At 39.7% G+C, this 20,983-nt stretch overlaps 1 protein-coding gene across 1 annotated transcript in view; it reads left to right on the forward strand.

Annotated features, from left to right (window-relative positions):
- The first annotated feature begins 230 nt into the window (after positions 1–230).
- LOC131095417 (E3 ubiquitin-protein ligase KCMF1-like) overlaps positions 231–20,983 on the forward strand; it is a 48,216-nt gene continuing 27,463 nt past the window's right edge. The window contains exons 1-3 of the mRNA XM_058043113.1: positions 231–566; positions 6,961–7,093; positions 12,347–12,514. Of these exons, the coding sequence (XP_057899096.1) occupies positions 231–566; positions 6,961–7,093; positions 12,347–12,514 (637 nt within the window). The remainder of the gene's footprint in view (positions 567–6,960; positions 7,094–12,346; positions 12,515–20,983) is intronic.

Genomic DNA, 20,983 nt, shown 5'->3' on the forward strand with positions numbered 1-20,983 from the left:
AAATTACGATAATTATTCATGTGTTTCCTCCCCTCCTCACCATTTTGACCCCCATCAGTAGGTGCCATTGGCATTTTCTAATATCCTGAGGGGAGGAAGGGGGGTTGAGGGGAGGGATCCATGCCGAGCCTTAGTCCTCCAAAGAGCAGGCGGGGTCCGCTGCTGGAACTGCCAAAGGGGGATCTTCTGGTGGAGACCAAGCCAGAGCATGGGTAGGCCCCACATGGCTTATGGCTGCTGATCCAGCAGAGACAAAGCAGGTAGGAGACCCCGTCAGCAGTGGCGGCGCCCACCGCAGCCGGCACGGGCAGGGCAGCCGGGGATGGGATGGCCGAGACAGATGGGACCCCCCCTCTCGGTGCGGTCGGCGCGGTGACCACGGACCACGTGGCAGGACAGACACCCCCCTCGGCATGGCCGGCGGAGCGGCCACAGGCCACGCGGCTGAGACCGGGGCAGACGAACTCACTGGCGGGGCCGGAGCCGTAACAGGGGCTGGATCGAGTGGTGTAGCCGCGAGCAGCGAGACCGGGGACGGGGGCTGGGGGGAGTGCAGCAGTGAACGGGTGGGGGAACAAGCGAGAACGGAGGAGGCAATCTCTTGTTCCCAGCCCTTTTTCTTTTACCCTTTTTTCTTTTATTGCTTTGTCTCGGGGGTTTTTGATATTTTAAAGATGTCATTTTCTTATGATCTCCTCCCTAGCATGCGGCATATTCGTTTTCTTCTGGATTAAACGTTTTTTTTACAAATAAATCCAGAGCCTAACAAATCCAAACTTCTGTTTGGATACTTTGAAATGGTTGACGAGCTAACTCACGACCTCCTAATGTTGTTTTTCTCATCACCTTTTTATTATCTTTTGGCAAATTATACATCTTTCAGTTACTTGCTTTGCTACTCCAAAAATCCCAATGCATCCATAGTTCCTTAAAAAAATGATCACACAAAGCCTGAGTACCCCAGTGGGTTTTCTGATGGATGTCTTCTAATATTTTCCTAGTAAGCATTTTATTAAGTAATTGTCTTCCATCAGGAAGTGTCCATTTCCCTGATTCATCTTGTTAACCTCCATCTTGTTTAATTCTTTTTTCTCTGCTTCCCTAAACTTTGGAATTTCCAATTTTTCCTCATTCGGAGTTAATATTAACTTAACTCTTTCAGCTCCATTTTCTGCTGCATCCTTAGCTTCCTGATCTGCCAAATTATTTCCTCTTATTTCTGGGGTATTTCCCTTTTGGTGTCCCTTAATATGTACTATAGCTATCTCTTTTAGGTAACTTTATTTTCTCTAAAACCTCTAAAATAAGTTCCTCATGAACTAATCCTTTTCCTCTTGATGTAACTAATCTTCCTTTACAAATTTTTTAAAGCTATGTACTACTCTAAAGGCATACTGCATACCTTGAATCAGTATATATAGTTCCTTTATTTTGTGTTAAATATTCTAGTGCTCTTTTTTTAAAGTATATAATTCACAAGTTTGAGCTTACTAGTTTAAGGCTAATTTCCCTTTTTCCATAGTTTGCATGTTTCCCCCATCAACTACTGCATACCCTGTATTTTCTCCTTTTGCAAGGAGTTGTATTTCTCTTAGCTAACATAACTCCCAAAGGGCTATTTTGGGATAGCTTTGCTAGTATACTTTTATTCCCCCCCCACCCTTTTTTTTTCCCCCTGTGTCCAACTTACTGGTTTTCTGTCCCATTTTTCAAGATCTTATCTATTCATCCCTTGCCTCTGTTTCTCACTTTCACTAGCAACCTGAATACCACTTTCTTTCGACTACACACACACACAAAAAAAACCAAACCTTTTTCTCACACTGCTTTTCAGTACAGTACACCTCCCTCCAAGGAGATATAATGAAGCTTAAAATAAACAATCTACATTACATATACTTTCATTCGTCTATATTCACTCTTATTTCTCATTCACTTTCACACATTCTTTCACACCTGTTGAAAGCGAAGGGAGCCAACCCATCTTTGTTGTTGATCAGCATCGACTCCGATTTATTGATTAAATCAGTCACTTTATATAACAGTGTTAATTAACTTCATGCATATTGCAAAATTCGAGCTCACAATAGGTTACAGAGAAAACTCGAACCTCTCCTTTTGTTTTACAATACCTGTGGTTTGTTTATTGAAAACAGGACCAGCGTTCTCACTGTGATATGAAAAGTTCTCAAAATGCTCATATCTGTTCCCAGAGAGCCCAAGGACAGAATGTTTTGCCTGTTATGGGAAGACTGTCTGAGAATCTTATTGTTTATAAAGTGGTGCTTGAGAGAGCCTAATTATTTATAGAATCAAGCCTGGGAAATGCTTTACAACTACCTTTTACTTTTCCTTCAACTGTATACCTTCATGGCCTCTTTCTTTAAGCCATGCTAGAACCAGACTCTCCACACACACCCTCAGGACCCGAAGCAGATCCCTGTTGCCATAGAATCACAGATCCCTGTGGTGCCCCGTCTCCTTGCGGTTGGCCTCTGGGTTCCAGTATCACCGGGCCTCCGGGAAGTGCCCTGACTCTGGTCGCCTCTGGTGCCAGTTCACCTGTGAGGCTCTCTGTGTGTCATTCACACTCTTTAGCCACAGCTCTCTCCACACACCCGGGAGAACAATGGCCTGTTTGCAGGTCACCTATACCTTATGCCACAGCTCCCACTCACCAGGGGGACAATGGCTTGTTTGCGGGTCCCATACCCCTCTTTCCACAGTCCCCCCCTTCCCACCCGCCTGGGAAGTTGAGGCTGATTTTGTGTTTGACTCACTCTCACACACACAATGAGACAACAATAAGGTACCTTTTACTTTCAATTCACCTATTACAATTTTAGGTGTTACTGGCCAGACCTGGTCCTATTGGATATCCCTCAACCCAGCTGTGTTAGCCAAACCCAGATGCTCTTGGGCATACCCTAAATGCGGCAGAATTTTGCTCAATCCTGGATGCTCTTGGAATGTTAACCTCTCAACCCAGCAGGTTTTAAATCTGGATGCTCTTAGGCACTCTTATCCCTCAATCCAGCAGAATTTTTAGGGGCCCCTTCCACACTTTTTTTTAAATTTTTCCCAGTGGATTATGCCAGGAATGTCCTTGGCTTTCTCTCTCCAAGGGGTCCCACCCCTTCCCTGAGACTCAATTCCAGTTTCCCCCTGGGGGGATTATCTCACTCTTTTTTTATTGCTCGCTTCATCCCTTTACTGACCACTTTTCTCACAAAAAGATGGAAACGCAGCATGGGAGACACCACACTCACGTAGCAGGTCTGGGAAAAGCAGTCTGCCTCTCATCCAAACTTACCTATCCTTTGTGATTGGGTCTTTGTTCTTCGTGCACGCTTTAGTCTTAGGGGCCAATTACCATGGTTTTAGGGAATCCTTTCCCTTTTCTTTGTTTTATTGCCTCCTTTTGTCCATCGATCATAACCTGCGTCTGTTGGTCACACCAGGGGAAACAGAGTAAGGCTGCCTAATAGGGCAGGGTACGCCTTCCTCACCCTGACTCTCCTAAAGCACCTGCAGCGAGGTGTTAGTTAACCATCCTCTGCTACCATAATTATGAAAAATGCCAATCACTTGGTTTTAGAATTTTAAAAGTTTAATAGTAATAAAATGGTTATAAAAATAGTAATATAATTAGAGTAATAAAAATTTGGACAAATGGGATTAAGACAATACGAGACAATAAAAACAAAGAGTTAGGGACAGTCCGGGTACCTCTTTCTGGGCAAAATAAGCCCAAAAAAGGACACACGTTTAACAGAGGATTAACCCTTAAAAGCAATAGTCTGTTACATATTCATACACCTCATACATGATGCATAAATTCCATTCAAACAAAGGATTTTGTCAGGTCAGTGTCAACTTCTTCCTCTGAATCCTAATGGCATCTTCCAAGCTGAGGGAGGCGGGAAGAACTCAATAACGGAGCAATAAATTCTTTTCCTCTGAAAGACTCAGGTGTTCTGTGGCTGCTATCTCAGTGCGAGTCCTCTCTTAAAAAATAGTATCTTACATAGCATAGTTTCTATTTTAACATTATGTTACAACCTAAAACTATATTTAACACACTACTTAAGAAAATTAATACAACATAACTTTCTAACATAACACATATAATATTCCTTTTAATATTTGCAAAAAGCCAATCATAAAATACGCATTTTTCACATTTGATTCCTAAAAGTCTCACTCCTCTTTCTGGGAAGGTGTTTCTTATACTGAATTAAACAAAATCAACGTTATAAACACTGGAGTAGTCTCTCTCGAGGAGCACTCTTTATAAAATATTTTTCTAAGGTTTTACTCTTTACACCTTGAGAGCACTTAGTGTTTAACAATTTACAAATCGCAAACTTACAAATTATAAAGTTTAAAAACTGATTCCTATAGTTTTGATTTATTTGGTTAATTTGGAATGAATGCACAGTAATATATTTCAAGGGGAAAGAAGACTATAGGAGAAAAAAACATTTTCAAAAATACAATAAATAGTTGTTTTCATCTAAAAGCAAAGTGCAATGTAGAATTTTTCAGTTGAAAACAGCTTACAGCATAAGGCTTTAAATATTTTCTCATTGGCTATAGTGAAAGTATTACTTAAGTAATGTAATAAAATGATATTATGTATTAATAAAAGCTAAAAATATAAATTTATGCTTATGGCTATAGCTTCCTTTTCAGTGCCCCATAATGGGCATCTAGGAAAGAAAATAACTAGTTTTTCAGGAAAAAAATGTGCTTTGTTATACTCTTAATTATTTAAGTAACTTATTAAATGTTTTCAGGGTATTTTTTTTAATGTGTAAGAAGAAAGAAAAAAGTTTAAAAAAATAAACTGATGTTAGGCAAGATCATAAACTTACTTCTTTGTACAGAGTATTAAACACTAGCTAATGCTTAAGACAAATAACTTTTATATTTTTCACAAATGTATGGAATTCACATAGTTTTATTTTCTTTTTTTAAAAAAAATAGAATGTTTAAATAAAGCATGAACTTTTTTTCGTTAAGAATACTATTAGTTCTGAGGAGAAGAGATGGTAATAGAAAGAGTATAAACAGTCTATATCAATAAAAGGTAACTTACCTCAGTGATTTGTATAAAAATAAGTAGGTTTTTTTTAACTTGTTTAACAAGAGAATTGAGAAGAGAGGGCATTAAGGCTATTTGATAATAAGAGTTAGCTTGTCAAAGACTTTGAGTTTTAAGTTAAAAAGAAATGAGATAAAATCTTTGAGCTTTATAGTAGGGTTTGACAACTGCTGTGATTGTTTTTGTAATGCTAATAAGATTAACAACAGTAAGCTAATTCTTTTAAAATATTAACAATGATAGGGCATGCTTTTTGATTTTCACAGTAGTTTTATATAATATTACTATTATTTAAAATTATTTCGTTTGCTTATGTTGAATTTTTGTGTAGTTTGTTTAAAAAGGTAGGTTAGGTTTCATATAAGTAGCTTTTAACTAGTGTTTTAAAGGGGACTCAGTATCACAAACAAAAGTAAAGTAGTAATAAACATGGTTTAAAGGAACTGTTTTCAATGGAACTATAGTGTTTCTTAAAGCACTCTGCGAATGCAATATATAGTTTATTTTTAAAATTTTTAGTAGGTTGTTAGAAGATAACTGAAACTATTCATGATTAGTATTGCTTTTAATAAGTTGTTTATCTTAAGTTATTGTATTTTTAAAGGAATATAAGAAAACTTTAAAGGCAAAAGCTCAAGATGTTAGTGGGGGCTTTGAATTTGGAAAGAAAAACTGAAAATAGCTCCTGACATCCTTATTTGTCAGTTTTTAAAGTGTCTTTGAAAACTTTTAGGTCCCTCTGATGACAGTTTTGTTTTAAATGTCCTTTTTCTTTGCCATAATGACAGATCGGGCTTTGGTGGTTGGATTTCCTTTTACTCTCTTTAAAGACTTTTTCCTTTTTTTTGTTGCACTGACTGGTGTCTCACTTCTTTATGGGAGTGGGTTCTTACAAGTTGGTTTTCCCCCATAACAGCAGCTGCCATTATTTTAGTTACTGTCCTTACTCCCTTCTCATCTTTTTGCATATGTATACTTTTTGCACTTATTTTAATAGATCATTTAGCTTCTTGTTTTATTAACTTGGCTTAGTATGAATGATGGAAGTTATCTTCAATAAGGCTTGTCTAGTTACTGTACTATGATTTGTATTTGAATTTTTTTTTTTTTAATTTCTCTAGCTCCTTGGCTGGGGCCTTCCCATTCTTCTGCTGTTAAGCAAATATCTTGCAGGCACTCCGAGCCCATGGGATTGTTTCTTCAAACCCCCTAATAACCACTATTCCACAGTTTTCCATGTTTTGCTTTCCTTTGGGGGTCCTCTTATGGCTTGGCCTGTGTCTCATTCTCTAATTTCTGAGGACTAACTGCTGTTTTTTGCACACTATTTTAATTATCTTTGCTTGTTGTGACTCAGTCACTGTCTCTTCCAAAGCAGTTTTTATCTTTGGATTGTTTACTTTTTACAGTTTTATAGAAATTAAGGCATTTCAATGCCTGATTTCTGATTCTTAATTTACTCTTTCACACTCTCGGAATCAGGCCGTCTGTTGTGTGGATGTTTAGTACTATTTCTTATGATAGATTTTACGCTCACACTATATTCAAAAGTTCACATTTGAGTCTACAACTTAAACAGAAAATTACAACCCAAAATCTTTACATTCATCAATTTCACAAGACATAAAACATATATACTATCTTCATTTTCTATTCACACAACACTAAGGTACCTCTGTTATTTAATATGGTGTTAATATATTTTTAATAGGTCCTATCTATTAAAATGCTTTAAATTTCTTCAGAAACCCCTCTTTTATAATGCTTCTTTAAGTGTAATAACTTCTACTAAACTCTTGATTTGAGTCTCCTTGGATAAGGATCAGAACCTCTTCATGTCCCACCTTTTGCAGCTTGCTGTTCTAACTACTGTTTCACACACAAACATCCTTAATTACTCCGGTGACTCGCCCAGCCGGATACTTAAGCACGGGCTTACAGTATCAGGTTTAAGCTCCAATGTACATCAAGTCTGGGCCCGGTGCAGTACTGACTAGAGCTGTTGTTCCTACACGCGGAATCGAGTTATAGTAATTTCTTACAAATTTTCCGGGATTCACTTGGTCCCCCTCCCTTTTGCTTTGTCCCTTTGCTGGCGGGTCCCCTCGTGGGGAGATGGAATTGAAGGTAGATGGGCTTCGCACTCTCTTGGCAGATCTGGATGGTCCAGTCCATGTCTCACACACACACCATTCATTCTCCCGGTTTTGCATTCCCTCCCCCACCACCCCCCCACATCCCGCACTATACTTACCTGTATAGGTCTTCCTGCACAGTTTAGGGGCTGACAATTGCCACAGTTTCTTGGGGAACCTTTTTTTCCCCTTTTCTTTTTATCCCTTTTATCTACTGAGTGTCAGACCTGCTATCACCAATAACATCAGGAGAAGTTCAGTTGAGCTGCTGAACTAAGCAGGGCGCCTCTCACTTGGGATCTCCTGGAGTTATGGAAATGAGGTGCTATCTCGGTGGAACCTCCAAATTGTGAGAAGCACGGTTTACTATTTAAAATTTTTATAAAAGTTTATTAAAGGATAAAAGGGATAAAATCTAGCGCTGGGGTGCTTGACTATTTGCCAAAAGTACGCCATTAACTTAAACTATGTTCTCTATATATTGTTATATTACAGGGGGTACATGTATATTCATAAGAGTTTAAACATATTCAAACATTCTTTTGAGTTTAGATGTTCTTTTGCTTGGTTTTTGTCAGGGCTTTTGCTTCTTTTCTGCCTCTGTCAGGGTCGGGATTGAAAGTGTTCAAGATGGTATTTCGTGTTCAGACTCAGATGTTTATTATTTCTTATCTATATCACAGTCTTACAAGCTGTGAGTTCTACAGTATTTTACTAACAAGCTACAAAAATGGTCCCATATCTATTTCTACAAGGTCTTTTAAAGAAAAACTATCCAATTAAGAAGTGAAACCTATATTTTTTTTACTTTTAACCTAATAACTAATCGCTCGTGTCCCACAATGTGGACTTTTCTGTCCAATTACAAAATACCACCCAAACCCATGAAGAAGAACAACCAGCCACCGCCCTAAAACATCCATCTTAGCTTTATATATATTACTATATTCAAAAATCTTGTGAGAAATGACTGATCACTTAAAGAATTTAAAAGGTTTATTAAACCTTAACAAAAATACAACAAAAGGACTAAATAAGGAAAAGCGGGCCTGAAAGCTGCCCTCATGACTCCCTACCACATAGCTGGCTCATCTTCAAGATGGATGCTTCGCCTTTTATACTCCTGGGGGGGGGGGGGGTTGCATCAGCCAACCCTGGCCCCTCCCAAATTCTGTCAGTCAACTCTTGTTTGATGTTTATTGGTGGAGATTGCTTTCTTGCAACTTGATTGGCAGGTCAGGTGTTGTCATGCTGTGCGGCCTCCCCCCCCACCCAGCAACAAGCTTTTCCATTCCCAACTGCCCCATGTAAGGGGCACACGTGCGCAACTTCTTTCTACCTGTCCTAGACAACCCAGGCTGTCTGATGGCCACAATACAGGGGGTGGGGGGGGGGCGGGGGGTTGTGTGGAAGGGAACTATGGGGAGAACAGAGGACATTTAAATTACAATAACATAACTATACATCAATAAAGCTTCTCTTAATATTCACACAATATTCATCCCTTAATTGCAAGAGCAAATCATCTAATTAGCCATCTGTAAGAACCTTAAACTATAAGTTTTCCATCATGTGATATTATACACTTCTATTCAAACTACACACCCATAATCCCAGTTATATCATTCAATTTTGGAAGCCTTTTCCATGGCCTCAGGTCAAATGTAGTGTTCTCTTGAGGGTCTGTGCCTTTCAGCGCAGAAAGTCTAAAATTCTCAGCCTCCAGGGTTCCAACAGGTTTTAACTTTTGACTTGTCTTCATGCTATCTTATAGATTAAACTAATATATTTTATTTCTTCTTGTGGTTCCATCCTGTTGTATTTTCACTCCCTGATAACGTGAGTCAATAAATTATTCCTTTTTTTTTTTTTGGTGCTCTGGTTTCTGTTTCTGTTGTCTTTCAGATAAGATAGCCCCCGAATGTGGGAAATCACCTAATTATTTTACACTATTTTCTGAGTTAGTTACACGAAAAAGCATTTGAACATTTTACAGCCTCTATTACGCTATGGTCTAAAATAGTAAATATTACACTACTATTTATAATATATTTATATATTATAGCTGTACATAAACTGACAGATTATACTGTATCAAAAGCAGTAATTATTAATTGTACTATATCAGGATTTTTGTGATCAATAATGAAATAAACAGGGCCAGGAGACTTCTTCTCCTTTTTACTGCCTTTATTAAAAGTGATCAGCTCAGGATTGGGCGGCTCGACGGGTCTGCAGCGTCCGTCGTCTCTCCCAAGGCGACTCAGAGGAGGAGAATATGCACAGCTCTATCCTCTAGAGGCAGGGCTGAGGGAATCCGGTCCTCGTGGGAGCCTTTAGGGCGTGATGTCCCCGGCAGATGGTAGTTCGGTCCGAGTCTCGCTCCCCTCCCAGACCTGGCCCGGGGGATCTCCAAGACAGGGTGAGGAACAATGAAGATTTCCAGCATCTCTTGCAGGCCCAGCACTCCGCTCCTCACATCCAGACATCACTCGAGTCTCTCAACTCTTAAAAGGCTCGTTGTTTTGGGGGTTTCTCCGTGAGTTTGGAGTCGGGGGGTCCCACAAAGCATTCTGGTCTTGGGAGTCACTTTGCATAACGCCTCCCCTCCAGGTCTCTTCTCCTCACTGTTCGGGGAGGTTACTGTCTCAGGAGAAGGGCCATTAACTCGCCCCAGCCAGGGCTTTTACTAATACAAAAACAACCATTAACGACAACGACCCGTAATTACCATAACACAGGCAGCAGCCCAGCAGTAGTGGTAACTTTTTCTCACAAAAAAAATATTAACCGAATTTTTGTTCATAACAGCTGGCACTCAGTTAAGGGCTAGAACTCGTGGAGGGACTTTGCCCTGCTCTCATTAGGGCAGTTGGCTGGCAGGCTGGGGCGACTCAGACTGGAGCAGAGCCGCTCCGCTCCACTCGGCCCAGAGCCTCGAGTGCAGACGGGCACTCCCAGAATTTGCCCCTAGGCAGTCCAAGACCAAGAAACATGTTCTCAAAAAAAAAATCCAAAAAACAAAAACACCAAAAAACCCAAAGGAATGCCTCCGCGTTGAGCAAATGCCACGGGGGAAAACAAAACGCTCTGCTTGGGCAACCCTGCTTTAAAAAAGGGACCCCCCTGCCTGCCTCGCGATTCTCTTTCTGGCCACAGGGTCTTAAAGAGACAGTAACAATTTTTGGGCACAGATAGATATGGAATATAATAACATTTTGGGTTATCCAGGACAACAAGCAGCAAGTGTTATAACAAAACCTGGTAGCCATATTTATTCTGATAGTGAAGAGAGGGTGCATTGGTATAAATGTCGCTATTTGGGTCTGTTCATCAGTCCGCATATGTACTTGTGTATTGGCAATTAACAGTAGAAAAAGTGAAAAAGTCTCCTTGCTATTTCCAATGTAAAATGCATCAAAAACTTTATTTGAAAATAAGCCAGGTTGTTTTTCTTTTCTGATCATTTCCATGAGACCATTCTGAAGAAGGTGCAGGAAAACTCTTTCTGCTGAATAGGAAATAATTTTAAAAGCTTTTAAAAAGTCATTGTCGCATCATGTAAATCAGAACTTCATGAAGAAGCTGAATTTTTTTCACAACTTGTTTATTGGTTTGCTCTTTTTGTTCCCTGCTTATAATTGAACCCCTCCAGAGTGTGTTTTTCCTCAACACCTGAGATTAATTAGGATGCATTCAATTCACTTTGGCATTCTGTTATCTTTCAGTGTTCTGGGGTTTGGAGGTTTTTTTTTGTTTTTAAGGTGTAGAGGGGCAAACTTCTAAAATTTTAATTAATTTTATATAATTTTAATTGATGCAGTATATGTATTTTAAAAAACAGAGCTGAGGCTTTTTTTTCTTGATACTTTTCTCTCCTGTTACATAAAAGGGTATGAAAATAGCGTGTTATGCCACTTGCTGTCAGGTTATCAAAATGAAAACATGGTATTTTAGAATGATATGAAGAAATACTATCTTGGAGAGATGTGAGAATTCTCTCTATGTAATTTAACTTTGCTCCCTGGACCTGACATCAGAAGCAGTAGTGGTGAGTTGTGTTAATAGTAGCTTTTTATCTGATAATAGAGTTTATAATTAGGAAATGACCATTTGGATATTTGCAGTTTTGAGATTGTGATGATCTTCCTCTACTAATTCTCTTGGAGTCAATGTCAGTGCATTCTTTCAATAACATAGTTTCTATAAAATTTTCTGCATTTGCACTGAACCATGAAAAGCTTGTTTAAATTGATCCTAAAGGGGGACTTCAATGAAAATATTGCATGTGTTGTACACACTAGATATTATCATGAAGGCCTTTAATTTACTACTTTTACTACTGCAGTGATGGAAGTTTTTGTGGGCCTTGACAGATGAAAAGATGATGATGTCCTTATCTAAATTAACAGCAGAGTACCAAAATGTCACAGAAAAACATTGCAAAAACCTTTAGAAGATAATGAAGGTTTTTCTTGACCCAGGCAGTGTGACTGATTGATTTACAGTACAGAGTTTGAACTTCCAAAAGGAAGAAGCTGAAGAGATGATGCAACATAAGATATAGTCAAAGTTATTCTGTACTTCAAAATAGAAGACCTAAATTTCTGCTCTTGCATATGTTTCTGTCGTGAAAAATGGTTCTGGTATTCTTCAGAATTTAATTATTAGAAACTATAAAAATAAACACAAAAGCCATGGATGGGTGGTGTTATGTGGTGGTGGTGTGTGGTTTTGTGTGACTTGTGGGATGGTCTGCTGTGGACTTTGCTTTGTTGTTTTCACAAACTATACTATTTAACCTTGAGAATGTTTTGAACCAAGCTTTCGAACAGTGGAAAAAAGTGATTAAAAAGAATTTGTATCCTAACAAATTATCATTTTGAGTGCTTAACTGGATTTTATTTTACTTTAACTTTCACTTTGAATGATTACTGCCTTTCTAAAGATATAAATATGCTTAAAATTGAGTCTTATTGTACATCAGCTCCATAAAAGCTTCTTGGTTGAATTCCTTTCGTTGTTGGGGGCTACAGCAACAAATCTGTATCATTAAACCAATGTGAAATTATTGTTGTTTTCAAGCAATTTTCTTTGTTCACAGGTGTCAGCTGTGATGCATGTTTAAAAGGAAATTTTCGAGGTCGCAGATACAAGTGTTTAATTTGCTACGATTATGATTTGTGCGCAACTTGTTATGAGAGTGGTGCAACAACAACAAGGCATACAACTGACCATCCAATGCAGTGCATACTAACAAGAGTAGATTTTGGTAAGTAATAATTTATTTATATTAAAGCTGTTTGCAGTAGTTAAAAACTTGTATTTTATTTCACTACTTGTGAACTTTTTCCTCTCCAAATAGCATGCTGAAAATCATAGCAAATTCCTGTCTCCTGATAAAATGCTTGTTCTGTCTTTGGTTCTAGCATATGAAAGATGTTTTATTCTTTTGGGTTAAGTGTTTTGGCACACAGCACATTATCAGGCTATTAGATAGCTATCTGATAAAAAGGATTGCTCCTAAATTAACTTTCAATTCAAAAGGTGCAACAAAACTACATGCACCCACCCCTCCTTCCCTTAATATGTTCTACCAGAAAGTACCATGGTGAAAAAGAGAAATAATAGTGAGAGTTTAGGGAAAATGTTGTTTTGTAATTTCATCAGGGGTTTTTAATGCAGCAAGAGTGGTAGGCTGTACTGAATGTGGAAGACTAGTGGCAAGGGCTAAGAAGTAATCCTCTAAATTACTGGTTTTCTTCCCTGAGTAATTTCTATCACATCATATTTATAACATGAGTGTTATAATTCAGGATATACTTTCATAACAAATCTTTGCATTTAAAACATTGGATGCTTATTTCTTCATATACCTGTTTTAAGCCTACAAGGCTGTCTTGGTCCAGGGCAAATTTGGGAGAGAACCCTCAAAGGGGTTTTTCTAAAAAAGCAGATTTACTTGGCCTTTCTTCTAACTGGTTCTGGAAAAAACACTTCTTTGGAGAAAAGTGGAAAAACCACGTTTTATCAAACAATAAAACTTAAACTATATTAAACAATAAAACCTTTTGCTGCTCTAGAAGAGATGATAAATTCAGAAAAGTTTCTTTTTTGGATTGCAGCTTGGCTTATTCAGTCTCTTATCAGTCCTTCTGGCGTTGGAAATCTTGCAGCCCAGGCTCGGCCTGGTGGGTTACAGGTGCGAGCTGCTGGTGCTCTTCTGGGTGTTCAGTTTAGAGCACGTTTAAACAGGTCTAAAGAAAAGGAAACAAAAACCATAGTCTAGGGAACTTCTTTGCCTTAGCTAGCTAAAACTAACTAAAATAAAGGAGAGTTCTGTCCTGCTGTCTGTTTGCTGTCTGTTTAAACATCTACTCCAGCACTGGTAGACAGGGTGTTCAGAGGAGTTGTGTTTTAGTGCTTATTGCTTTTTTATAGGCTTTTAAAATTTTCTTTTCTGTTGGAGTATAGTTGGATTTAGACTTTCTATAGCTTTGACTTTAAAATTTTAGTGGTCGGCCTTGAGTCTTACTAGGTACTTTTTGCTAAAGGCTTTAGGACAAACTATGGGCTCTTGGTTGAAGAGTAGAGCACGTTTTTTGCATCTGGTCTTGTCTTGACTGGGCTAAGGGTTATTGTATGAGCAATCTCCTGCTTGATTTGGGCAAAGGTTTGTTGTTGTTTAGGGCTTCAGTGGAAAGTGTTTTTCTTGTGGATGATTAGGTAGAGAGGGCTCACAGTCTGGTTGTACTCAGGAATGTGTATTCTCTAAAAACTTATGGCGCTTAGGAAAGCTTGTGTTTCTTTTTTGTTGGATGGTGGAGACATGGCTGTGATCTTGTTGATGACGTTGGTGGGAATCTGACGTTGTCTATCTTGCTACTTTACTCTTAGAAACTGGATTTTTTGACCAGGTCTCTTGACTTTGTTTTTCTTGATGGTGAAGCTGGTTTTTAGGAGAATTTGGATGATTTTTTTCTTTTTTTAAACACTTTTGCTGCTGTCTTTACACAATGATGTGATTAATATATTGTAGATGTTCTGGAGCTTCATTCTTTTTTAGTGTAGTCTGGATCAATTTATGGTAGATGGTGGGGTTGTGTTTCTACTCTTGAGGTAGTTGGTTTAAGGTGTATTGTATGCTTCTTTAGGTGAAGGCAAACTGAGGTTTGCATTCTGCTGCCAGAGGAATGGAGAAAAATGTATTTGTAATATCAATAGTGGTGTATTACTTTGTTGTTTTGGACTCTAGCTTGTATTGGAGTTTTAGCATGTCTGGCACAGCAGCATTTAGTGGTGGAGTCACTTCATTTAATGCACGGTAGTCTACAGTTAATCTCTATTCTCTTTTAGATTTATGTATAGGCTAAGTAGGGCTGTTGAAGGGTGAGTGGGTTTTGTTGACTACCTCTTGGCTTTCTAGTTTATGGATTATTTTGTGGATGGGGATTACAGCCTCTTGATTTGTTTGGTACTGTTGGCGGTATACTGTTGAGGTGGTAATTGGTACTTGTTGCTCTTCTACTTTTAGGAGTCCTATTGCAGATGGGTTTTCTGATAGTCTAGGTAAGGCATTTAATTGTTTGATGCCTTCTGTCTTTATAGCAGCTATTCTAAATGTTTATCTGAGTTTTTTGGGGTTTTTGAAATATCTACTTTGGAGGAAGATTATGCTTAAAACGCATGGGGATTTTGGGCTAGTTACAATAGGGTGTTTCTTTTACACATTTCTAGTCAGGCTTACCTCAGCTTTTACTAAAGTAAAATTTTGTGATCTCTTTGTCACACCAGTAATAGAAACAGATTCTGCCCCCACATCTTGATTGGATTAACGTGCACTGTGTACTAGTGTCGACTAAAGCTTTATATTTTTGTGGTTTAGATGTGTCAGGCTAATGAATCTATACAGTCTAAAAGACACGGTTTTCTCTAGCCTCTACTTGGCTAGAGGCAGGGCCCTTCTAAGCCTGGTTATGCTTCTTTCCCTGAGTATATGTCTTGGAGGTTTTTTTAAGGGGATAGAAAATATTGTCATCATCATCATATATGGCAGTTTGGTTATGGGTTACTGGTGCTGCTTCCCTTTTGGTGGAACGTCTCTGAGTCTTGCTTTTCTTTAATTCATGTACTTGTTGTGTTAGAGCAGTAGTAAATTTTCTATTTTATCTCTTCATGTTTTTTCTGCAATCACATAGGAAGAACTACAGCTCAGTTTGTGGGGTGTACTTTCTTTATCTGGAGAACTTCTGTATTGAATACTAAAACTTCTGATTTGTATTGCTGAGATTTGGAGAAAGCTTTTTTTAATCTCTTTTTTGAGTTTTTTTGTGATTTTCTTCTATCTTATCTTCTAATTTTTGCAGACCTGTTTCTACTGCTGCGATTCTGATATGTGTTGGGCTATGTATAGCATTTGTATACGTTCAGAGCTTTTTCACTATATTAAGTACAATCTCTTTACTGTCATCCTGCTTTATTATTGTTAAAGCAGAAGCGTATTTTTGTGGCTTAAGTCGTACAAGTTTCGCTACATTATGGATGTATATGGTATTAAGTCTGGATTTATAGTGTGTACATCATCTGGGAAGACAATCTCTGCTACTACTATTTCTCTTAAGTGTTGAATTTTTTGTTTTATGGTCCTCTACTGAGTTTGTTGCATATAGAGATTGTCTGCACACAGGTATCTTTGTGCTACACTTTCTAGGATCTGTGCCTAGAGGTTGTGAGGGTTAGTCCCCCTCATAATTTTTTTGTTGATGACAGGATCATGTGACAAGGATCTTAAATGCTTTGCTTTACTACTGTCAAATTGTAGTTTTGCCTGCAATATCTTAAAGACAGACTAACTAACTAATTATAGATTCATTAGGTCTTTGAGTGTAATCCTTTCCTAGGTCATGAATGTTGTTATTATATTTCTAGAGTCCCATACCTCCTCGGTGGTTTCTTATGGCTGCAGATCTTCACAGCACGCACTCCTTCTGCATGTTGTTCCTTCTTAGTCAGGGCTCCTTCAAGGCTCTCCCTGACTGGCCAACCCACTCCCTTTTATCCCAGTTATCTTCACTAGCCACAGCTGCAGCCCAATGAAGGACAACTGGGACCTACCGGGGCAAGGCCTATATACAGATATTCAAGTACAATACATCTATTTTAGTAGGACTCAAAGGCCACCTCTACTATGCATGAAGGTCTTTTAGGGAATTGGACTTAATAGTGGTTTCTGTATCAGTTGCTTTCACTTTGGCTTTTGTATCAGTAATTGGTGTTGAGGGTCTTTCTCCTGGATTATTATTGTTGGTTATTGGCTGATTGGTTTTGTTTGTGTGCTTCTTTCCTGCGGTGACTGCTAGTGGTTTAGGGTTATTGTCTGGTTTAGTTACAACTTGAGTAGTTGAGGTGTTGGCTGTAGTTTGAGTGATTTGGGTAGCTGCTGATTTATCTCCTTGCCCTCTTGCTTCTGTTTGCTGCTTTACAGTATTTAGCAGTGTGCGATAAGCATAGGCCAGGACTTAGCTTATTGTAATGAGCTTTTTTTCTTTAGAGTTATTATGGCACTTATCTTTCAGGTATTTCCCTACTTCAGCTGGGTTCTGAATTATGTTCACGTGGAAAATTCCAGTTTACAGGGTTAGAAAATTATTTTAGGGTTTGGTTCATATTTTCCCATTCTCCACACTACTCAGGATTTTTCACGCCTGGGTCTACTTCTCGGTTAGGGGTCTCATTAGCTCTTCTGGTTATTTCAGCTCTCATTCTAGAGAAGTTGTAGACTATATAAAGAAAGCTTATTAGATTAAATACTAGAAAGATGGTTTCTTTAACATTTAGGGGAAACTGAACTTTCTTAAAAAGTGACATAATAGATTCAAAGAAGAAGAAGGAAAGGCTGGAAAGCCTCATCTTTTGCTCTTCTTCTAACAAACTGGATGCAATTACTAATAAATCCCCAAAACATACTATTGGAACTGGGACGCAGGGTAGGATGAAGAAACTATAAACTATACATATCTTGAACAGACTCTAGTATTTTTGTAAATGCCTTATAAATCGTTATCACTAAGCCCAGCACAACAGTTATTTTAATCCGTGCCCCTTTACTGTAAAAACTACTTGTTAGGGACCATAATCTTAGTGGCTAGAAAGGTATTGAAACCTCAGAAAAGCCTAGAGACTAGAACTATATGAAGGCTTCTACCCCAAGAGACATTATGAATTTAAGCAACATGGCTACTGACTGCTTTAACCCTCTACAGAGCAAGCACAACTAGCATGTAATTAATAAAAGGGTTTTTTACTTTCTCAGCCCCACATTAGATTAGCAGTCTGGAGCATCTCTCTTATGAGGAGATACTGCAGGAGCTGGGCCTGGTTAATCTGGAGAAAACTGAGAGGGGATCTCATTAATGCATATAAATATCTCAAAGGCAGGTGCCAAGAGGATGGTGCCAGATTGTTCAGTGGTGTCCAGCTACAGGACAAGAAGCAATGGCCATAAACTAAAGCACAAGGAGTTCCACCTCAACATGAGGAAGAACCTCTTTCCATTGAGGGTGGCAGAGCACCAGAACAGGCTGCCCAGGGAGGGCATGGAGTGTCCCTCTCTGGAGACATTCAAAACCCGCCCAGATGTGTTCCTGTATAACCTGCTCTAGGTCACCCTGCCTTGGCAGGTTTGGACTAGATGACCTCCAGAGGTCCCTTCTAAACCTAACAATTCTGTGATTGTAGTATAAATATAGTTGTTGAAGTTTTTATTTTTTTAGTAATTTTTTTAGCTTTTTGATTTTAAAAAAAGTATTGAATATACACATTATGCTATTTCCTATATCAATTAAAGCTCAAAACAGCTGAATATACCAATATATAGCTTCTTTCTCAGAGCTCTCTGAGCAGAGAACTATCTCATTTATGTTTATTTGTCTAGTAGCTGCTTGCCCTAAGCCTGCCTTGTAATGACTTTGAAATCTGTGCTCTGAGAATCCAGAGTTTGGAAAGACACATTTAAATATACAAATCTAGTCTTGAAAATCCTATAATTGAAGTTTCTAGATATTTGGACCCTGGCCCCTCGCAGTCTTACAAGGACAAAAGTAAAAGACTAGAGGCGCTCTTTCCTCTCCGTAGGATTGTCCCACTTTGTTGTGGAACCACTCCAGGGAGGTCCAAGGGAGGCAAAAAGAGGTCAGAGGTCTCTTCCCCAGAGATTTTAAGCCCAGGGGAAGGGGGGTGGAGGAGAGGGGCCACAGCCAATGGGATACAAGTGAGAAGAGGACAAGGGGAGGAGTAGACCAGGGAGAAACCACCACCACTGGGGCTTAGGGGAGAGGGGAAGACCATGTGATACAAGAGGGGAATCCCATGAGGATACAAACATACTATTCAGTGCAAAATACAAAACCCAGTGCAAAACAACAACTAAATGAACTATTTAGTGCAATACAACACTGATATTCCTTCTTAAACTTTACTTTTCTGTTTTTTCACAAGGTAAAAATATTTGTGTAACAGTATATATTAATTAAATGTTCTGGTCACTATTTGAGATATATGGTTTAAACTTATTTCTTCCCTGATGACAGTTATTCTTGTATATTACATATAGGGTTAAATTACAGCATCATCATAAACATTAAGGGTGCATGATTCATAGGGAAAAGAGGACTGATATATGCTTGCTTGTGGAGCTATAAATTAACATTCAATGTTAACTTTTAAAAAGTTCTTCCAACCATCTTGTGAATGTTCTGTGCATATAGAAACCATCTAGGAAACCACAATATTTTTCTTTGAAAGTCTCTAAGTAAACACACCTTTGGGTTAGTGTGTTACTCATATAATTTTTAAAAATCCATGAGAGATACATGTGGACAAGTAGAAGCTTGTCTTGAACAGAGGGTGTTCCCAAGCAACTGACCCCAGACCCACTGAAAGAGACAGCAAGGGGCAGAGCCTGCACCAGGCAGCACAGGAGATTTAAGCAGGCAAAAATAATCAGTCCAGCTGACTGCAACAAACAAGCATATATATTTCTAGTAGGCAGGCACACAGCAGCAGCAGCATGATAGCCACCTGGCAAAAAGCAGTGTCCTCTGCTTTTCCTGAGCTTCTAGCATCTGGGAAAACCAATGGAGCCATACAGACAGAGCTCCTATTCAAGGATGCAACTACCCAGGTTTCTGGCTGTGGGATGTCTGAAGGGATATTCCTAGAGATGGAAAGTGATTGCAAGCAAGACTGTGGGAGCTGTGACCAGATTGATTAACTGCTCTGCTTCGTGGCTGAGCTTCAGGAGGAGGTGAGCAGCAGACTGAGGAGTATTTGAGAGTCTAAGAGGGAGATTGACGCTCCATCAATGGAGCTGTACTCTGCCATCTATGATGTATAGAAGCCAACTCAACTAGGCCACTATGGAGGCAGGTCCAGGATCTGCTTTCTGCCAGAGGGAAGGCAGTATCACAAGGGATAAGAAATGGTAGAAGAAAGTTGCAGCATGGAGCAGTAAGAGAAAGTAACCTCCTTACCCTCTAAGTTACTCTCTCACATACCCTTATAGAACGGGTACAAACTCATGGGTACAGTAAATGAAGCTCATAATGAGAAAGAGGAGGAACCTGTGACCTGTGCAAGCAGTTTTGTCAAGGTCAGAGAGCCCAAGCCCTCGCAACAAAACCTGCATTAAGACCGTGTCGAGGTTTGAGAGGAAGTGAGTTTTTTGGGATGCTGTGGTCAAAGCAATAGGTGCTCAGATTTGAATATTGGCACCTGGTGTGGCCACTGGGACATGGATACGCCTCTGAGAACACGGGGGTTAAAAGCAGAGAACTCCCAGGAAAATCTCTCTTGGGTTCTGGTGAGTGAAGAGTTCAGACCTCTCCCCTGCCCAGCTGCTGTGGCTGGGCAGGGGAAGGGAAGCCATGGGGCCGGGTGAGGTAGGCCTGGGCCCTGAGGATGGAAGGGTGGAGGAGCACCAAGAGATATCGGGCAGCCTCCCCCTCCCGCCCTCCAGGAGAGAGAGAGAGAGAGAGCGCCAGCCTATGCCTGTGCCACCTTGAAATTTGATAGCACAGCCGGCGAGAAGGAGAAGGGGGGGTGCAGCGAGAAGGTGCCCGGCAGGGCAGCCGTGGGAGTTCTGGACAGGCAGAGCCTGAGATTTTTAACCCTTTTCTTGGATGATGGAAACCTTACAAATGCTGATCCTCCTGCAGTTGAATGAGAAGAGAGATAGGGATGAATAGCAGGAAATGGGCAAGTGTGATGAAAGTCCGTGCAAGTGAAAGATGTCCGAGAGAAGTTGAGAAGAATTCTAGGTGGCAGGAGATGATGGAGTGGCCTTTGGCTGGACTTTTCTTGTATAGCCATGGACAGAACCATGTTTCCTGTGACACAGAGACTGCATCCAGGGGGAGGCAATGGCTCAGAGCCAATAGAGTTCAGTGTTGAGACCCCTCGGCCCCAGGGGGTGAAATTTGGGGGGGACAGGTGTCCCGAAAGTGAGAGACTGTGCTCTTTTTGGAACTGGACAAAGCACCCTTAAAAGGAAAACCCTAGAATCATCTCTGGTCCATGTGCAGTGGTGAGAGCACTGGACATGGAAGGAGGAGGTCACAATGGCAAATGTTCTCTGGGTGGTGCCATGAGTGACATGGGAACACAAGAGGTTTCAACTGTGTTTCCAGGGGAAGCCTATGGCACAAGAAGGACTCCTCTCCTCTTGATGAACTGAGAATTGATT

Source organism: Melospiza georgiana, chromosome W, assembly GCF_028018845.1.
Source record: "Melospiza georgiana isolate bMelGeo1 chromosome W, bMelGeo1.pri, whole genome shotgun sequence".
Classification (NCBI taxonomy): Eukaryota; Metazoa; Chordata; class Aves; order Passeriformes; family Passerellidae; genus Melospiza; species Melospiza georgiana.